This window comes from Sprattus sprattus (assembly GCF_963457725.1).
Source record: "Sprattus sprattus genome assembly, chromosome: 17".
In the NCBI taxonomy this organism is placed as follows: Eukaryota; Metazoa; Chordata; class Actinopteri; order Clupeiformes; family Clupeidae; genus Sprattus; species Sprattus sprattus.
Genome location: NC_137915.1, coordinates 20611048 through 20628997, shown reverse-complemented (window position 1 = coordinate 20628997; position 17950 = coordinate 20611048). Strand labels below are relative to the sequence as shown.

General features: G+C 43.3%; 1 protein-coding gene across 3 annotated transcripts; it reads right to left on the bottom strand.

Moving 5' to 3' along the window:
* Positions 1-622: 622 nt before the first annotated feature.
* On the bottom strand, positions 623-11657 carry klhl15 (kelch-like family member 15). 3 transcript variants are annotated; one of them, XM_080854860.1, is made up of 4 exons: positions 11501-11657; positions 10827-10914; positions 9142-9853; positions 623-3161 (listed from the first exon to the last, which is right to left on the bottom strand). In XM_080854860.1, the coding sequence occupies exons 1-4, from the start codon at positions 11559-11561 to the stop codon at positions 2052-2054; spliced, it is 1971 nt and encodes a 656-aa protein (XP_080710986.1). In that variant the 5' UTR covers positions 11562-11657; the 3' UTR covers positions 623-2051. The 3 variants fall into 3 exon arrangements, with proteins under 3 accessions (XP_080710986.1, XP_080710988.1, XP_080710987.1); XM_080854862.1 differs by having other exon boundaries at positions 10827-10934; positions 11501-11603; XM_080854861.1 differs by lacking the exon at positions 11501-11657 and adding an exon at positions 10364-10472 and having other exon boundaries at positions 10827-10853.
* Between the last annotated feature and the right edge of the window lie 6293 nt (positions 11658-17950).

The following is a 17950-nucleotide window of genomic DNA, read 5'->3' as shown; positions in this document are numbered from 1 at the left end:
GGTCGGTGTGTTAGTGCCTGACAACAAACCTCTTGCGGAATAAAACGGGTAAAAATAAACAACCAGTACATTCTTACTTTTGGAACCAAATTATAGTGTCAACTGAGAACTGCGTGCCTTATGGAGTGCTGGTGGACAAATCTAGAATAAATATTTAGGAAAACCTTAAAATGTGTAATCCTAAAAGTGTATGAAGGGGGGAAATCACAAGACCAGATAACTATTAGTTATTTCTACTGTATCACGTCAAAAACAGTAAGTAGGAAACAACAGGATTCAGTGGGGGATACATTTACAAAACTCAGGGCTTTTACCACTTTCAGGCCCACTGCATTTGTACACTGAAGGCACAATCTACAATTGTGGCAAAAGACGGTTGATATTTTATATCAGCTGAACATGGACAATCATCAAGAATGTACAGGTTTTCAAAAACAGTACTTTACTACAGGCTGTCTTGCCTGCTTCCAACTATTCAAGTATAGATTTAATATGCAGATACATTCACTGAGCCAGATGAAATACAAACAACTGAGAAGCTGAACAATATGAACATTTATTTCTGGAAAGAAATTACAAAGTGTCCAAATAGTAGTGAATAATTATGTTACCAATATGTTTATGTAAGCAACTTGATTTTGCTTTTTTTTTCTCCTCAGATACAGTTACAGGGTGATTTTCTACCAGTATTGGTCTTTTTCAACCTGCAAAGGGAAAAGGTGACAAGGTTAAAAATCTAACAATAGCTGCGAACCCGAATAGCCTATTACATTTTGGTCTGCACAGTATATAGAATTTGTCAAAGACCATTATTTTGGCATATCTATGTACATGACACTGACAGAACCAGGAAGATCTGATGAAAACTAGTGTTTGAGGAAGAGAACATCACTCTGTGAAACACATTCATCTCCAGACATCGTTGTCATTGGATGACAGGCGCAGGAAGAAAGAGAGGAAAAAACGGACCTCATGAGACAGACGGACGCACACAATGTCATAAATATGAGTCCTCTAATTCACTTACGCTGATTATAATCGTCAGTAGAAATTATGGACTGAACGTGACATGGCAGGCTGCAGAAATGCTAATGTGCTTTAGCCCTTTATCTCATGGGGACAGTAACTGTGAAGGGATCATGGGTTACAGCAGCTGGTTTCGTTCAACAGGTAAGGGGTTGGGGTGTAACGCTGCAACCGGCCAAACCCCTAGAGTAAATAGAGGAGGGGACAAAAGAAGCATAAATACAGGCAGCAGAAGGAGTTTAGACCCCTCCAGTGATCAGTCCCTCTCCTACTTGCAGTCAGCAGCGGAGAACCAGTGTTATTGCAGTGTAGACACACACACTTTCGAGTGCAATGCTTGTCAACAGCGTTTCTATCATTTACAGAAATGCATTAGCTGACATCAAAAAAGCAGCCAGAGAAATACAATGGATAAATTAACAGGATAGTGTTTTTTTTCTTTTTCACCAGATACTCAGTGTTACTGACTAGGCCGTACTGACAGGATGAATTGGTTGAAGCTTTGGGATAGGCTTTCCTGCAGATGTTTGCATATACACGCATACCTTCTCTAACATATACCCTCTGACTTCCCCAAACACATAGCGCGCTAGATGGTGGGAAGTAAGAATGATGTCACAGGAAACAGGATGAGAGGGGTGACATCATGTGGTAGACAGAGAACATGGAAGTTGGTTAAACGGAGTAATGCTTCAAATAAATTAACCAGAACAATTTTTTGTCATTTCTTTATCTCCATTTTCTGAGAAAGCTAAATTTGAAAATTGCAAGATAGACCAACATTCTGGACCACTGTCTCCCTTGGGTCAGTTAATACTTAAAGTATGGTGTTTACTGGTTGTTTTTTGTTTTCCTTTTTTGTTTGTTTAAATAAGCACTGGCCTACGGATTAAAAGCTTCATCAGTATTGTAGTATTATTCTTCACACCTGTAAACGTTTTCTGTTCATTGTCCTGAAAACAGATGGTGTATCTAGAAAGGAGGGAGGAAGCGAAGCAGGAGGGAGGGAGGACGTCCTCCCTGTCTCAGCTGCACCGCCTCACGTGTTCCAGCACATAATCTGGGAAGTGCAGGCTGCACACCTGCAGCCCGTCCAGTTTGCAAGGCATCCTGGGATACTCATCCTCCTTCCACTTGTTCTCCTCGGGGTCGAACGTGAGGATAGAGTCGCTGTAGTGGCCGTTGTAGCACAGCCCACCCAGCACCATAATCTGCTTGTCCAGCACTGCCACTCCGTGGCCGCTTCGCCCGATGGGCATGGACGCAAGGATGGTCCATTCGTCTGTCTCCGGGTTGTACACTTCTGTGGACGGGCAGCCCTGCGACTCAAAGGAGGCACGCAGGATGACGCACACGCCGCCAAATACGTACAGCTTGCCGTTGTGCGCGATCATCTTGTGGAAGCAGCGAGCGTAGTTCATCTTGGACTTGTTCTCCCAGCAGCTAGTGAGGACAGGGGTGCGGCGCGTGCGGTGCTCCGGCGCCCCCTCCCTGCTGGGGTCAAAAACACACACCTGCTTGGAGGTGGAGGATGAGGTGATGCCTCCGGTGATGTAGAGTTTTCCGCTAAGTACCGTGCCCTCGTGGCCGTACTTGTTGACCGGGTACGGGTCCACAAACTCCCACTTGTCCTCCACGATGTCGTAGCGTTCGGTGGAGTAGAAGGTCTCGTCCCGCGTGCGGCCCGCCACAGCGTAGACGTACTTCCCTATTACGCCCACTGCAAACTCCGAGCGCGGCACCGACATGTCTGCCATGCGCAGCCAAGAGTTCTGCCGTGGGTCGTAGCGGTACACCTTGGAGGATGCATGGAACTCCCCGTCGGGCCCCAGCTCCTCTCCACCCAGCAGGAAGACAAAGTTGTTGACGATGGCCAGGCAGTCGGGCCGCAGCGGCACCTGCGGTCCCTCAAGCTCCCACCACACCTTGGGCCGGTGCAGCAGCAGGATCTTGCTGTTGACCATGCTGTGGCCGATCATGCCGCGGAACACAGCGGTCTGTGGCCGCACCGAACGGATCCGGTTGGACTTGGTCTCCGCCAGTGGCTGCTCGTTCACTTCATGGAAGTAGTTTAGCGCCTGGTCCACCTCTTGCCGCAGCTGACGGGAGTAACGGTAGAACTCCGATGTCTTCACCTGCGTGACGGAGAGTGAAAGGAAGGTTAGGGAAAAGCTGTAGACTGTGAAATTTGGAGGAATACAACCGTAACATTTAGGTCTTTGTACTAAATATGCCTCTGGTTTCTTTTAACGGAAGTGACAATGTATAATTAAATGATCTCTATGATGCTGATAGAATCTAAACACGCCAAACTTGAGACGCAGTCAGGATTTCTGGAGATAATTTCAGCATGGAGACCCCCTCTAAGCGCGTTGCTCAGAGAATGGCCTACCTGATTGTAGAATATATTGGCATTTACACCATTCCGTCAGGTAGAATACAAGAGGGGAGAGGAGACCACACCTTACAGGTAATGGCAGGAAGGGGACACAGTGGGGTGGGGTGGGTGAGCACAGAGGACAAAGGGTGATAGCAGGAATGAGGCTATCTAGGGGGAAGGGGTTCAGATGCTTACAGCTCAGGTCTCAGGCCTCTGCTACACTAACCTGAGAAACACACTGACCGGAAGGGATTCGGGTTTAGTCAATCGCGGCCAGACAAAGCTGTGCTGCGCTGTGCTGCGGCCACACACACCCATTGAAACTGGTGAATCTGCTGTAGTACATATATGCAAGGCCTGTTGGTGGCGCTGTGAAGGGTGCTACCGGAAACGGAGAAGAACACTCGGAGAAGAAGACGACGACAAGTTACAACTAGTTCAGTTAGTGACAGTTCAGTTTGTCGCCAAGTAGTTGACCATACTGTGCCTTATACATTTCCAATGCTTAACCCTTCCAACACGATGTGCGCCCGTGGGGCGTTTGGTGGTATTTCTATTAATAGGATGTAAAATCTCCGCGAGTTTTTGTCCTCCAAACATAAAACTAACACCCTGAGAAAGCTTGAATCTTCTAGTTTTCAAATATATCCAGTTCGAAACAAACAAATGAATGAGCACTTTGTAAGGAGAATACAGGTAAAGCCTTGCATATTTCTCCCTCAGAGTGTATAAGCAACCGGTGATTGCCCACCCATTAGCAGATTAGGGCTATTCATATGATCATGGTAAATCTCCGATCGCTATTGGGTAATGACGTTGCAGTAAAACGTGAGAAAACGCCCCATTTTTCCGTATAAACAAGGCAGCATGTAAGGATGTTTACATTTGGACTGAAGAGATACATGATGGCGAACTCCTTCTCTGCTGCCGAAGCCTTGCGCCAAATTCAAGAGGACCTAGTCAGCGAGGAGGAAACCACATCCTCGGATGAGAGCGATGACGATATGGAAGATGAACACATGCACTTTGAGCTTCGTCTTGACCCCGTTGAGGATATCCCTGTTGAGTAAGTTTTATTTGTTTATTTGTTCACCTAGCTCTTGTAATGAATGCTGTTGATTAACTTATAGGGAGTAAAATGCTCCTCTGAGTTGAACGAAATATTTTAGTATGCTACTGTTTGCATAGTAAATAAATTACTTTATGCTTCTAAGACTATTGTATGGTAGAATATAATTCTCAGAGTGGCGTTAATGATGTGAGGCTATATCAACGATTGTTTTTGACGTTTCGAGTTGGTTGTCTGTGCTGATATAAGTAAAACATACTTGGTGACTATATTGCAGCCATTGATGTAAAAATGCAAACGTGTCTAACTGTTATAGCGAGTAAAATGCACGTCGGTATGCTCTGAGTTGAATGGAATGTTTAGTATGCTACTATTTGCAGAGCGATTAAATCACTTTATGTCGCTAAGACTATTGTACAGTAGAAAACGTATTTAATTAACAGAGTTGGGTAAATGATAACAGGCTACACATATAAACGATTGTTGTCTGTTCTGAGATTAGTAAAACATAGAACTACATGGTGACTATATTGCAGCGGATGATGTAAATTGCAATCGCTAAAAACGTGTCTTACTACTGTGGGTAGTCGTTAGTGTTATTATGACGCGTATGGTAGGTGTGAATCGAAACTAGGAGGTGTTTGTGATCGAAACTGGTGTCATTAGAGAGCTAAAGTGATATTTGTTACAATGGCCGAACATAAAATGAAAGAGCAACAGTTAATTTTATTTTACTTTATTACAGAAACTTGGAGAACATTGCACCTACACCGCCAAGGAAGAGAGCATGCTGTCAGTCTAACCCAGATCTGTCGTCATGGAAGTCAGAGGGTGACAATGATGCAACTCCATCAGCACTGAGGTTTTTTCCTGCAAGGGAGCCTGGTGTGCAGCTGAATGCAGCAGACAACCACACTCCTCTAGACCTCTTCAAGTTGTTCTTTTCAGAGGATGCTGTGGAAACCCTCTGCCAGAACACCAACAAGCAAGCTGCTAGGAGCATTGCCAGAGGTGTAAAGTACAAATGGGTGGATGTTGGAGTTGCTGAATTCTACAGATACATTGGACTGGTTTTCTACATGTGCATGATCAAGCTGGATCACATTTCCGACTACTGGAGGAGAAACACCATCTTCTCCATCCCTTTTGTGACAGATGTGATGGTAAGAGACAGGTACCAAACCATATCATGGAATGTGCACATGAGTGACCCAAGCGAGGACATGGTGAATGATGCTAAGAGGGGGACCTCAGCACATGATAAACTGTTCAGGCTCAAACCCCTCATGTCATTTCAACCTCGTCATTTTTTATTCTGTTTGTTAGATGGATCAGAAGGAGCCTCCTGGGCCTGATGACCCCTCCTCAGCACCTACCTTTATGTACCATATTTTATGTACCTACTTTTATGCACCTTATTTTATGTACCTACTATGCCTTTACTTTTATGCACCTTATTAAATTCACCTTCTTATATGCACCAAGCTTGTTTGCAATTTCTTGTATGTACTTTCAAAGCTGATGGTTGTGGGGGAGAGATAGCCACAATGACAGTCCAGGGCCATTGACAAGTGGGCCATTGACAGGTGAGCCATACTGGGGAGGGGCACTCACAGGGCAGTTTACACCTCTTTCATCAATATGCATAGGGGTCTAGGTGGAAAAAAGTGTCACCTTGTAAAATTCTTATAATTAGTGTAGAAATCACACACACTTTCTGAATGCTAAACTCACCTATGTGGAGCAAACACATATGTTTACAAGGTTCAGAGTAAAAAAGAAAACTTCCAAAATATTTACAATGTGTTTTTTGTAAAAAGTCTGAGCACCTCTAAAGCTAGAGTTAATTTTAGTGTCTTTAGATTTCATTTTAATAAAAAACTTTTTTTACTACATTTCTTTTACTCTCATTTTATTATTGCTGAGTTGTTCTAGAATATAATCATAAATTCCACTTTTGCCTAATGGTTTTTAGTTAGGTGAAATATACACAAATATCAGGCATGGCAGACTACCTAACAGAGTCAAAAAAAGCCCTCGAGGTTGGAAGTGTTAAATCATCATTGTTCGACCTGTATGTGATGCATTATGTGCATACCTAATGAAAGTAAGGGTTTTCATGAAGTTGCTACTGTGATAGATCGTGTATTAAATACCACATTTTGGGCTACCTTCTAGTGCTATTAGTAGTGATTAGCATGCTAAGCGGAGATTTAGCTATGTTCTGTTCTTATGTTGATACGCTGTAATAAAAATGTGTTCAATCCTGCTAAGATTTCGACTGGATGAGATATGAATGAGATCCATGTTGCCTAGTGTAATGTCCACTATTATATGTATCTAGTAATATTAGTTGTGTAATTGTTATTGTGTAGCAATAACTCATGTTAATGTAATGCAGTGCTAATTAGTCCCCATAAAAAAAGACTGCTTTGGTAACTCAGTGAATAATACGTGCCCTTCTTAGATTGTTGTTTGCCAGCCATAAACAGAACAGAAGACTTACATTTTTTTGTTTTTATTGCGATTGGGAAGATGAACGTGACTACTTGACAGCTTCCAGCGTTCACGTGGGATAATTACGTCATCAGATTCGTGGATTCAAACCCGATTTGCAGTCAGACAGGCTCTGCTAGCAGGGTAGATTGCAACCTTCCCACTCTGGAGAGCGGATTTTAACCTCGACGGTAAGTGACGCTCCAAATGGCAGATTTGTCTGGCCGGGAGGCCAGTTTGTCAAGGTTCCGTCACGGTTAGTATGAAAATCGGGTTAGTGTGGCAGTGGCCTGTGAGACAGACAGAGTAAACATCCACGGGTATTGGTAACAGATACAAAATAATGGCACACTTAGGCCACTGCCACACTAACCCGATTTTCATACTAACCGTGACGGAACCTTGACAAACTGGCCTCCCGGCCAGACAAATCTGCCATTTGGAGCGTCTCTTACCGTCGAGGTTAGAATCCGCTCTCCAGAGTGGGAAGGTTGCAATCTACCCTGCTATCAGAGCCTGTCTGACCGCAAATCGGGTTTGAATCCGCCAATCTGATGACGTAATTATCCCACGTGAACGCTGGAAGCTGTCAAGTAGTCACGTTCATCTTCCCAATCGCAATAAAAACTAAAATTTGTAAGTCTTCTGTTCTGTTTATGGCTGGCAAACAACAATCTCAGATGGGCACGTATTATTCACTGAGTTACCAAAGCAGTCTTCTTTATGGGGACTAATTAGCACTGCACTGAATTACATTAACATGAGTTATTGCTACACAATAACAAATACACAACTAATGTTACTAGATACATATAATAGTGGACATTACACTAGGCAACATGGATCTCATTCATATCTCATCCAGTCGAAATCTTAGCAGGATTGAACACATCTTTATTACAGCGTATCAACATAAGAACAGAACATAGCTAAATCTCCGCTAAGCATGCTAATCACTACTAATAGCACTAGAAGGTAGCCCAAAATGTGGTATTTAATATACGATCTATCACAGTAGCAACTTCATGAAAACCCTTACTTTCATTAGGTATGCACATAATGCATCACATACAGGTCGAACAATGATGATTTAAGCATTGGAAATGTATAAGGCACAGTATGGTCAACTACTTGGCGAAAAACTGAACTGTCACTAACTGAACTAGTTGTAACTTGTCGTCGTCTTCTTCTCCGAGTGTTCTTCTCCGTTTTCGGTAGCACCCTTCACAGCGCCACCAACAGGCCTTGCATATGTACTACAGCAAATTCACCAGTTTCAATGGGTGTGTGTGGCCGCAGCACAGCGCAGCACAGCTTTGTCTGGCCGGCGGCCGCGATTGACTAAACCTGAATCCGTTCCGGTCAGTGTGTTTCTCAGGTTAGTGTGGCATAGGCCTTAGTTCATGTCTCTTACAACAGTAGAATAGCAATATTTGGTTCCATCAGTCCGCAATATTAACATTTCTATGCTCACACAAGAACCACCATGCAACAACCAATCATAACAGGAAAACATCGATATGCGGTTCCATCAATGCTAACTGCAGTGCAAAATAAACCAGGCTTGCACTTAAGCTGTGACCAATCAACCATACTTGGATCAAATACTTTGATGCTTATGGTCAACTTCATGCTTATGAAGGATTTGATAGGTCATGGGTGTAATTAACTCTAGAGGTGTAATTAACTCTAGAGGTGGTAGAATTCAGGAAGAACGACTAGGCACTCCTGAGATGAATTTCAGATTAAGCAACGCAGTTCATAAATGTACACCCCTGTACACCCCTGTAACAAGTCACTTTGGATAAAAGCACCTGGTACATGAAATAAAATTCATAGGTAATGTCTTCCTTTCGACACCGGCTGAACTTGAACAGGCCAAACAGGTGCTATGCTATTAGTCCCTTGAGTGTATTTCAGGATGTTTTTTGTCTTGATGAAGGGGGGGGGGGGGGGGCACCATCCCTGCCGAAACCTAATTTCTGATATCACGTGTATTTCAGACTTGTGGGAAACTATAATTGTAATAAATCCACTGTGCTTTCAAGTTTATATTTGTATGATGCTGTATGTGACTTGCCCTGGCAAAACTGCTTAAGGGGCACTCTGAAATAAGTCAAATGTGGGGATGTAAGAATAAATATATCTTTAGCTGTTGATGACATCTCACCTTCTCAAAGACGTTAGCGGGCGTCATGAGGCTGAAGCGCAGGTTCTGCACTATGGCGTCTGTGTGCCTCCAGCGCCGGCGGTCGTGCCGCAGCCATGCCTGCACGGCCTCGTACAGCTCGATCTCGGGGAAGCGGCTCAGTTTGTCGCTGTCCAGGTACGCCATGAGCTTCTCCAGGCTCAGGTAGGACAGGAAGTCAGGCCTCGCCATCAGTGGCACAAAGTTATCCAGCAGGAAGTTGTCCAGCTGCTCCTGTACGCCCTCCACGCCCACACTGAAGTCCTCCAGGAGCCGCATGACCTCGGCGCAGTTGTCCAGGCAGATCTTGGCCAGCAAGAAAGAGCAGCAGAACTCCACGGCCTCTGTGAGCTGCACATACATGGCGGCCTGGAGGATCTCCTGCACAGTGGGCATGCTCAGCTCCAACGAGCCATAGTACATGAAGCGCAGCACGTGGCCGAAGCCGGCCGCCGTTAGCCCCTTCATGTGGATCTTGTCCTGGTCGCGTTCTCGCATGTCAGCAGTGAACATGACCCGGAAGTAGTCGCTCTGGGTGGCCAGCAGGGCCTTGTGCGCCTGGAAGTGATGCTCCTCGATGAGCAGCGTGACGTCCAGCAGCAGACGCTCCTCGTACAAGGCCCGGAAGCCGGACGACACACTGCCGTCGTGCACCTGGGAGAGGTACACCTCCACATCCCCCGCCATCACGCACCTGCACAGGCCAATCAGAGTCAGGGATGTTTTCATGATTTGTGCACACACTTCCACATACACACACACTCACAAACAAACAAAAAAAAAAAACAAGCAAAGAAGGGAAACATGCAATGCTTTCCTAATAATAAACACGTCTTTCTTCTAATAGAATTATACTTGAGAATTACCAATAAGGCCTAGATTTTGGGAATGGCCTAAACTGCATTTGTTTCTGAGTTAATGCTTGTGAACTCTATACAGGGTCAGATCACCAAAACAGAAACAGCAAATTAGAGAATGCTAGCTGAGTGCCAACAAAATTCAATGCCTGTGTGTGTGTGTGTCTGTGTGTGTGTGGGGGGGAGAGAACTTGATGACTGTGCACTGGTGAGACTACACCACTCTTAAAAAAACAAAACCTTGTAAGACCTTGAATGCATCGAAGCCTCAGCAATTTACATTGGGCTGCTGGAAGCCACAACACATATACACACACTACCCCTCTCACACACAAACACACACTCACCTCTGATTGGCCACGGGCATGTCACAGGGGGGTGTCCGAGCCAATCAGAGGACAGTGCCCCTTGTGTCCGATGAGAAAAAATTAACTTGCTCTTTCTGAGGTGATTCACCTGAATGACAAACCGAAGACAAGCCCCAGCCAAATAAGCGATTGGGAAATACACTAGCGAGATGTACTGTGCAAACAGACTTGAAATGTCTATGACAATGTCAATGTATACACAAACATCGCAAGACAAAATTGTATAGATGAATAGAAGCCTCAAGCCATGAAATTTCAATGTACCACAATAACAAAGTCTGATCTTGACCACAGTCATGAACTAAAAAGTCTTAAAGGAATAAAGGCCTCTTGTAAGTGTAGTTACTAAACATAGAGAGGTGCACAGGAGAGACTGTAGTGACTCAAGAGAGGATTTTGACACCTGAGCAGTTCTGGGGAGGGGATGTTCTGAAGGCTTTACCTCTTTGGAGCGTCCTGGCCAGTCGTGCACTTCGCTGACAACGCGCTGAAGGGACGCTCACATTTCCTCTGCTTGAGTTTCCCCTGCTCTGCAAGGGGGATAGAGAACCTTCATGGGGAAGAGTGCATTTTTTCGTACCATTGCAACAGGTGAACTCATAACTCAGAGAGTAAGGCTTCAATAAAGGAATGAAATATGACATTACGCCTACATATTATGCGATATCAGATAGGAAGATGTTCTACGCGTTACAAGTAACCATTATATTGTCTCCAGTGGCTAGTTTGTCAATTAATTCCGGTATGCTTTCAATTGTGTTACATTGAAATTCGACTATTACTGGGTTGAAGAAGCTGGACTGCACATACCATACGTAAATACATAAGTAAATAGATGTGCAGGCATGACAAGAACACATTCATCTGATGCTACAATGGAAGCACTAACAGAAGATTCCCATCACAGCGGTAGAAGCCTGCTAGTTAGCTTACAAATAAGCAATACTGTAGGCCACCGACAGAGAAATCTGTCCTCGTCATTTTTTATCGCATGAACTACCAACAGCATAATGTTATTTTAAAAATGTTTTTTTTGTAATGACACAATGTCAAAAGACACGCCGAGTTAGACGAACAAAGCATCAAGAGTATTGTCACTGCACAAACTAGCTCTACCTCGGCGATGCGACTCCACACAACCCCTCTTCGACCAGGGAGCTCGAGGTTCTTCTGACATGGAGTGCCGGTGTGTATCCCAGATTAAGGGAACCAAATCTGAAAATAAATCATCAGTACCACTCCGCTGTCCATTGGTATCACTCTACGCCTATAAATCAACGTTATTTATGTAGGATAATAAAATTGTGTTCATCTAATGCATCCATCGCCAACATAGACGCCATATTATTCGCTGCACTGACGTAATTTCCGCAAGTATAGCTCATTCGAACGGAACTGTAAACAGGCGTTGGGGGACGCAGAAAGAGTCTTAAAATCATAAACACCATCTATCAAGTGTACCATCATTTGTGCCTCAGCTGCAAAAGGAGAATGTTGTAAATCTGTATTGTGTGTGTGTATAGGCTATTGTTCCTCGCGATTTTGTTGTTTTTGCGATTTTTGATGGCTGCCACTTATTTTAGTGAAAAGGGTCAAGTAGGACCTCTGGACTAACCTCTATCACAATTTTTTACACGTAATGCCCAGCATGGACATTGGATGGCTTTACTGGTTGAGTGCTATTGCCCCTAGTCCCACTTCTATGCAGTTGGAAGGTTCAACATCAATGCTGGAGGACTATGATTTGCTTGACATTAAAGCAGTCCAGAGACTATATGGTGAATAATGTGGCAGTCTTGCAAGCAAAACATGCAGGTATGGGCCGAGTTTGGCCCATATTGAAGGCTATCTGAAACTGGCCAAAGACTGCCAAAAGTAAAAGGGCTTTGGAACAATGTGCAAACCACCATAAAAATTATATTCTGTGAAATTTCTTTACACATAAAAATGAAATAGCTCAAATGTCATCATGTCTTAGTCCAATACAAAGTTTTTTCCTGACATACTGATGAAAACCTGTCTACTTATACACTTGGGTAGCTGACATCACATAAATAATACACATACCACCAGCATTTCCAAAACTGAGCATCAAGTATCAGGTGGCTCATGGCACTATCAGAATCAGAATAAAATAGCTAAATGGCTGTGAAGATAAAACACACAAGTCTTATACAAAATATATTTCCTTCATCATTCTCCACTCCCTGTCTTTGTGGTGACACTGAATTACAGTTTTTGTTGTAATGTTATCTTGAATGGAGAATGGAACTCTTTCTGTTGCTCAACTGGTAGAGTAAGGGGACATACCAACAATACCAAGGTCATGGGTTTGATTCCCAGGGACCACAGTATACAATGTAAATCGCTTTGTGTTATCTGCATCTTATGCTGACCTAGGAAAATTGTGCTGTTATTGACTCAGACTATATGGCAAAGTCCTTTATAATGTCTCTGTAGTATGTCATTTTAGTGTTTAGTATGTTACTCCTAGCACACCAAGAAGTATAATTGATGAAAACATGAATTCGAACATCAATCTGAGTCATTTCTGGAAGTAGAATAAAAACCTGAGGATTTCATATTGGGTTACTACATAGCGTGGTGTATTATGTCTGATTCCGCAAATGTTTGTTATGTCTGATCATAAAAACTGTAAAGCCATTCTCGGATATAATTTTAACAATTAAAAAGTAAAATGCATTGAAACAGGCTGTCATCTGTGAACAGTGTCAAATGGTTTCAAGTGTGTCCACTTGGTGGTAGTATTAGCCAACACTTATAGTGAGGAACATTCAACTCATTTCATGCACTGCTGATATACTACTGGAAATCAACTGAAATGGTAAAATGGAATCAAACAGGGCTTACTTTACTTTCAATTGAGCATTTAACTATGGCCTGACTTTTAAACAGCACACTACTGCTCAAAACAATACTGTGCCGTTTCCACTCGTATGCTACCCTTCTCAGAACCTCTCAGAAACGGCTTCTAACTATAAAAAGTATAACATGTCAAATGAAAAGGCATGAGTGTGTTTATGTACTGAACTGTTTAGGATCCTGTCCTGAACATTTTTCATCACACATGTGCAGACTTGCCTCATTTAAAGCAACGTCAGGAACTCAAAGCAGGTCAGATGGGAAGGTGTAGTGCACTTTCAGAATTTCTCACAGTCTGTAATAGGTTGATGGTGCTCTTCTCAGCCATAGGTTTAGTAAATAAATGATGTTAGCCCCATTTAAAAATTATTTGACCTATGCATGTCATATATGCTACATGATAACATTATTATTTATGGGAGGCCGATCCAAACAGCCTCTACAGATCCTCAGGGTCAGTCTGCTTAGCAATACAGCACAGACTGGTGGTGCATATACATTTAATATTTTATTTGATGTGATCTAAAATATTCATAGAATTATTGAATATCATATACCACGTACAAAGCCGGGTACACATCTGTGCATATCACTAAGATGTTAAATGACTTGACATTGTATCATATTACAATAATTGTATTATTTTTACACCAAGGTGTAGGACATTTAATCCTTACTAATTAAATAAAAACCGAAAGCACAGGGCTGAAAGTATAAACTCAATGCATCAAAAAAAAAAATCACAGCAACATAATGACACTTCCAATAAAGGGCAGGGTTATAAAAAACAATCATTGAATACTCAGTTTTAGCCTGGGTAGTGTCTAATGCAATGTGGCTCCACATAGTAAAGAATTTTCCAAACAAGTAAGAAGCCAGATTGAGAGACTTGGTATGGTTTAAGCATATCAGAGGACTACTGAATACGCTAAAAACAAAGATGCAGCAGTGACTAGGCGGTATATGAAGAGCCAGGCTACTTGAAAAATAACATCACACACAATTCACAATGCAACCCTACATTGAAAAATAGATGGGTAAGTGACCTGGCTAATTATAAGTAGCTGTGGAACTTGGTGTATCAGACAGTGCAAAGGAAGTTGCATGACTGTAACCTTTACGGACAGTGTCCAAGAAGAAAAGCATTAATTGCAAAATGACACAAAAATTAACTTAGGTCAGTATTATTGGCACAGGGCTGGCCAGTACTAGTGACTGGTGAGATGTGTGTGATTCCGTTGACATGGGCCTGCAATAGTTGCACAGGGTAGATGATGCTAGGTGACGCTATGAAGGCAAGTTTGTACCCAAATCCGGAATCAAAGGTATCTCACAAAAGCAAAAGCAAAAATCACTCAAGAGTTTTTAAGGGAAAAGAGTGACACTTTCAGAATTTCTCACAGTCTGTAATAGGTTGATGGTGCTCTTCTCAGCCATAGGTTTAGTAAATAAATGATATTAGCCCCATTTAAAAATTATTTGACCTATGCATGTCATATATGCTACATGATAACATTATTATTTATGGGTCTATTATTATACTCAATTTATTATTATACTCAATTTATGTCCCCTGACATAAATTGAGTATACAAGAGTATTTTAAAGCACGACGTATAAGATTAGATTCAACTTTATTGTCATTGCACAGAGTACAAGTAGTTATATATAAATAAATAAGTATTAACCTAATATTTACAGTATTAAATAAGGTGTGCAGTATGATCAGTATGAATAGTTTAACTGTGATAAGACTATGAACATGAGCAGCAATATTGATATTTAGCAGTAGGAAGTGCAGATATGACATAAGTATATGTAAAGTGCAGGTGTAAGTACAAGTGGAGGTAGAAGTAGAAGTACTGTTCAGAATGTAATGATGAGGCATGATGTGATACAAATACAATGAATACACTATAGACAAGATAGGTATATAATAGATAGAAATATGAATACACTATAGGTGAAAAAAGTACAGTAGTTAAACAAAACAGTTCAGTGCAAACGTTCAGTGGCTGGAGGAAGGTGTGTGGCAGTCCAGACCAGGGTGGAGGGGGGAAGTACAGTCACTGGAGAAAGGTGTGTGAGGGGGTAACCAGGGGGGCTATCATGGTGGTGCAGAGTTCAGCAGGGTGACAGCCGCAGGGAAGAAGTTGTTCCTGAACCTGCTGGTCCGGGAATGGAGGGCCCTGTAGCGCCTCCCAGAGGGGAGGAGGACAAACAATCTGTGGCTGGGGTGAGAGCTGTCCCTGACAATGCTGCACGCACTCCGCAGGCATCTCTTGCTCTGGACAGCCTCAATGGTGGAAAGTGAGGAACCGGTGATGGGTTGGGCAGTTTTCTCCACCCTCTGTTGAGTTTTCTGTCCGCAACAGAGCACCTGCCATACCGAGATGCAGTTGGAAAGGATGCTCTCGATGGTGCAGCGGTAGAAGTTTACCAGAATCTGAGGAGACTGATGGGCCTTCTTCAGTCTCCTCAGGAAGAAGAGACGCTGGTGTACTGGGGTTTGTTGGTTAAGAAGTCCAGTATCCAGTTGCGGAGGTGTTGATGCCCAGATCACCGAGTTTGGTGATAAGTTTGGAGGGGATGATAGTGTTAAATAATGAACTAAAGTTTATGAACAGCAGTCTAACGTAGGGGTTGTTGTTGTCCAGGTGGGATAGGGAGGAATGTAGTGCCCTGGAAATGGCATCCTCCGTACTGCTATTCTGGCTGTAGGCGAATTGGAAGGGATCCAGCGTGGGTGGTAAACAGGTTTTGAGGTGAGCCAGGACCAGCCTCTCGAAACACTTCATGATGGTGGGGGTGAGTGTGACGAGGCGGAAGTCATTAAGGCTCTGGTGCAGTGTAGTGTTTTGGCATCAGCACGATGGAGGTAGTTTTAAAGCACGTGGGGACAGCTGCTTGGGCCAGTGACTGCTTGGGTTGAATATGTCGGTCAAGACCTTGGTCAGCTGCCCAGCACAGGCCCTGAGCACGGGTCCGGGGATGCCATCAGGGCCAGCAGCCTTACGTGCATTGATCCTGCTCAGTGCAGCACACATGTCGGTGGAGGAGAGTGTGAGGAGCTGGTGTTCTTTAGGGAGCACAGCCTTAATTGCCATGTCCTGGTTGTCCCTGCCAAAGCGGGCATCAAAACTGTTGAGCTCATCAGGGAAGGAGGCGTCACTAGTTGGGGGGGTGGTGTTGATGGGTTTGTAGTCTGTTATGGTCTGGATGCCGTGCCACATGTGTCAGGATTCGGATTTGTTTTTGAAGTGCTCCTCAATCATTAGCTTGTGGCTGTGCTTGGCCTTCTTGATGCCCTCTTCAAGTCAGCCCTGGATGAACTGTAGGCCTGAGTATCAACTGATCTGAAGGCGTGTTGCGTGCCTACAGCAATAGGCGGACCTCTCTGTTCATCCATGGCTTCTGATTAGGGAATGTTATAATACGTTTGAGGGTGGTGACACTGTTGATGACGGTGTTGATAAAGTCCAGAACAGAGGAGGCATAGACATTGATGTCCGTGTGAGAGTCAAGTGTGGCCTGAGTGGCAAATACACTCCAGGCAGTCTTTGTGTTCAAACCGCTGCTGTAGTGCAGAGTCTGCACCTTCTGGCCACACTTTGACTGTCCTCACTGTAGACCCCTATAGCAAAGAAAGACCAACTGAGATGAAGCATCTATGAGGAATGGCAGGACATTTCTCCGCAGATTTATGCAAGACTGGCATAATATGCCCAGGACAATCTAAACTAAGGCAGACCCAAAATATTGAAAAAATTGAATTATGGATGTTCGGATTTATGTGGCAGTTATGGACCTTTCATTATAGTTTAGTAAGTCAAACAATTTCGTTTTTAAAATGAACTTACTTCATTCTTCTCCAGCTTTGGGTTAAAAAGAAATATAATTATTTTAAATGGACAGGATTTGTAATAACCTTAAATTACAGTGGGGAAAATAAGTATTTGAACCCCTACCGATTTCGCAAGTTTGGCCACTTGCAAAGAAATGTGTGATCTAGAATTGTATTGGTAGGTGTATTTTAACAGTGAGAAACAGAATATCAACAAAAAAAATCAGAAAACTGCATTTTATAACATTTATGACTTTATTTGCATTTGATGCAAAAAATAAGTATTTGAACCCCCAAGCAAACAGCAAGAATTCTGGCTCACAATGACCAGTTATGTACCCAAGAAGCACACAGATTAGTCCTCATTAGGTCTAACAAGGTACACCTGATCTCAACTGGAGACGTTGATAAAAGAAATCTGTCCAAAGAATCATACTTCACACCTTCAACCTCACCACCATTGGCAAGACCAAAGAGCTGTCCAAGGACGTCAGAGATAAGATTGTAGACCTGCACAAGGCTGGAATGGGCTAAAAAACCACCGGCAAGCAGTTTGGTGAGAAGCAGACAACTCTTGGTGTGATTATTCTTAAATTAGAAGCAACACCAAACAAATGTTAATCGCTCTAGGTCTGGGGCTCCATGCAAGATATCCCCTCGTGCGGTATCAGTGATCATTCGAAAGGTGCAGAATAACCCCAGAACTACACAGGGGGAGCTTGTGAATGATCTCAAGGCAGCTGGGACCACAGTCACCAAGAAAACCATTGGCAACACACCACGCCGTAATTTTTTGAAGTACTGCAGAACTCGCAAGGTCCCTCTGCTCAAGGAAGCGC

Bases quoted from the DNA above. Each gene is read 5' to 3' on its own strand.
- klhl15 (XM_080854860.1), bottom strand. From the start codon at position 11,561: ATGTCAGAAGAACCTCGAGCTCCCTGGTCGAAGAGGGGTTGTGTGGAG. The intron at 10,915-11,500 runs GTAGAGCTAGTT...TCCCCCTTGCAG, and splicing joins TGTGGAGTCGCATCGCCGAG to AGCAGGGGAAACTCAAGCAG. The intron at 9,854-10,826 runs GTAAAGCCTTCA...TGGCCTGTGCAG, and splicing joins GGCCAGGACGCTCCAAAGAG to GTGCGTGATGGCGGGGGATG.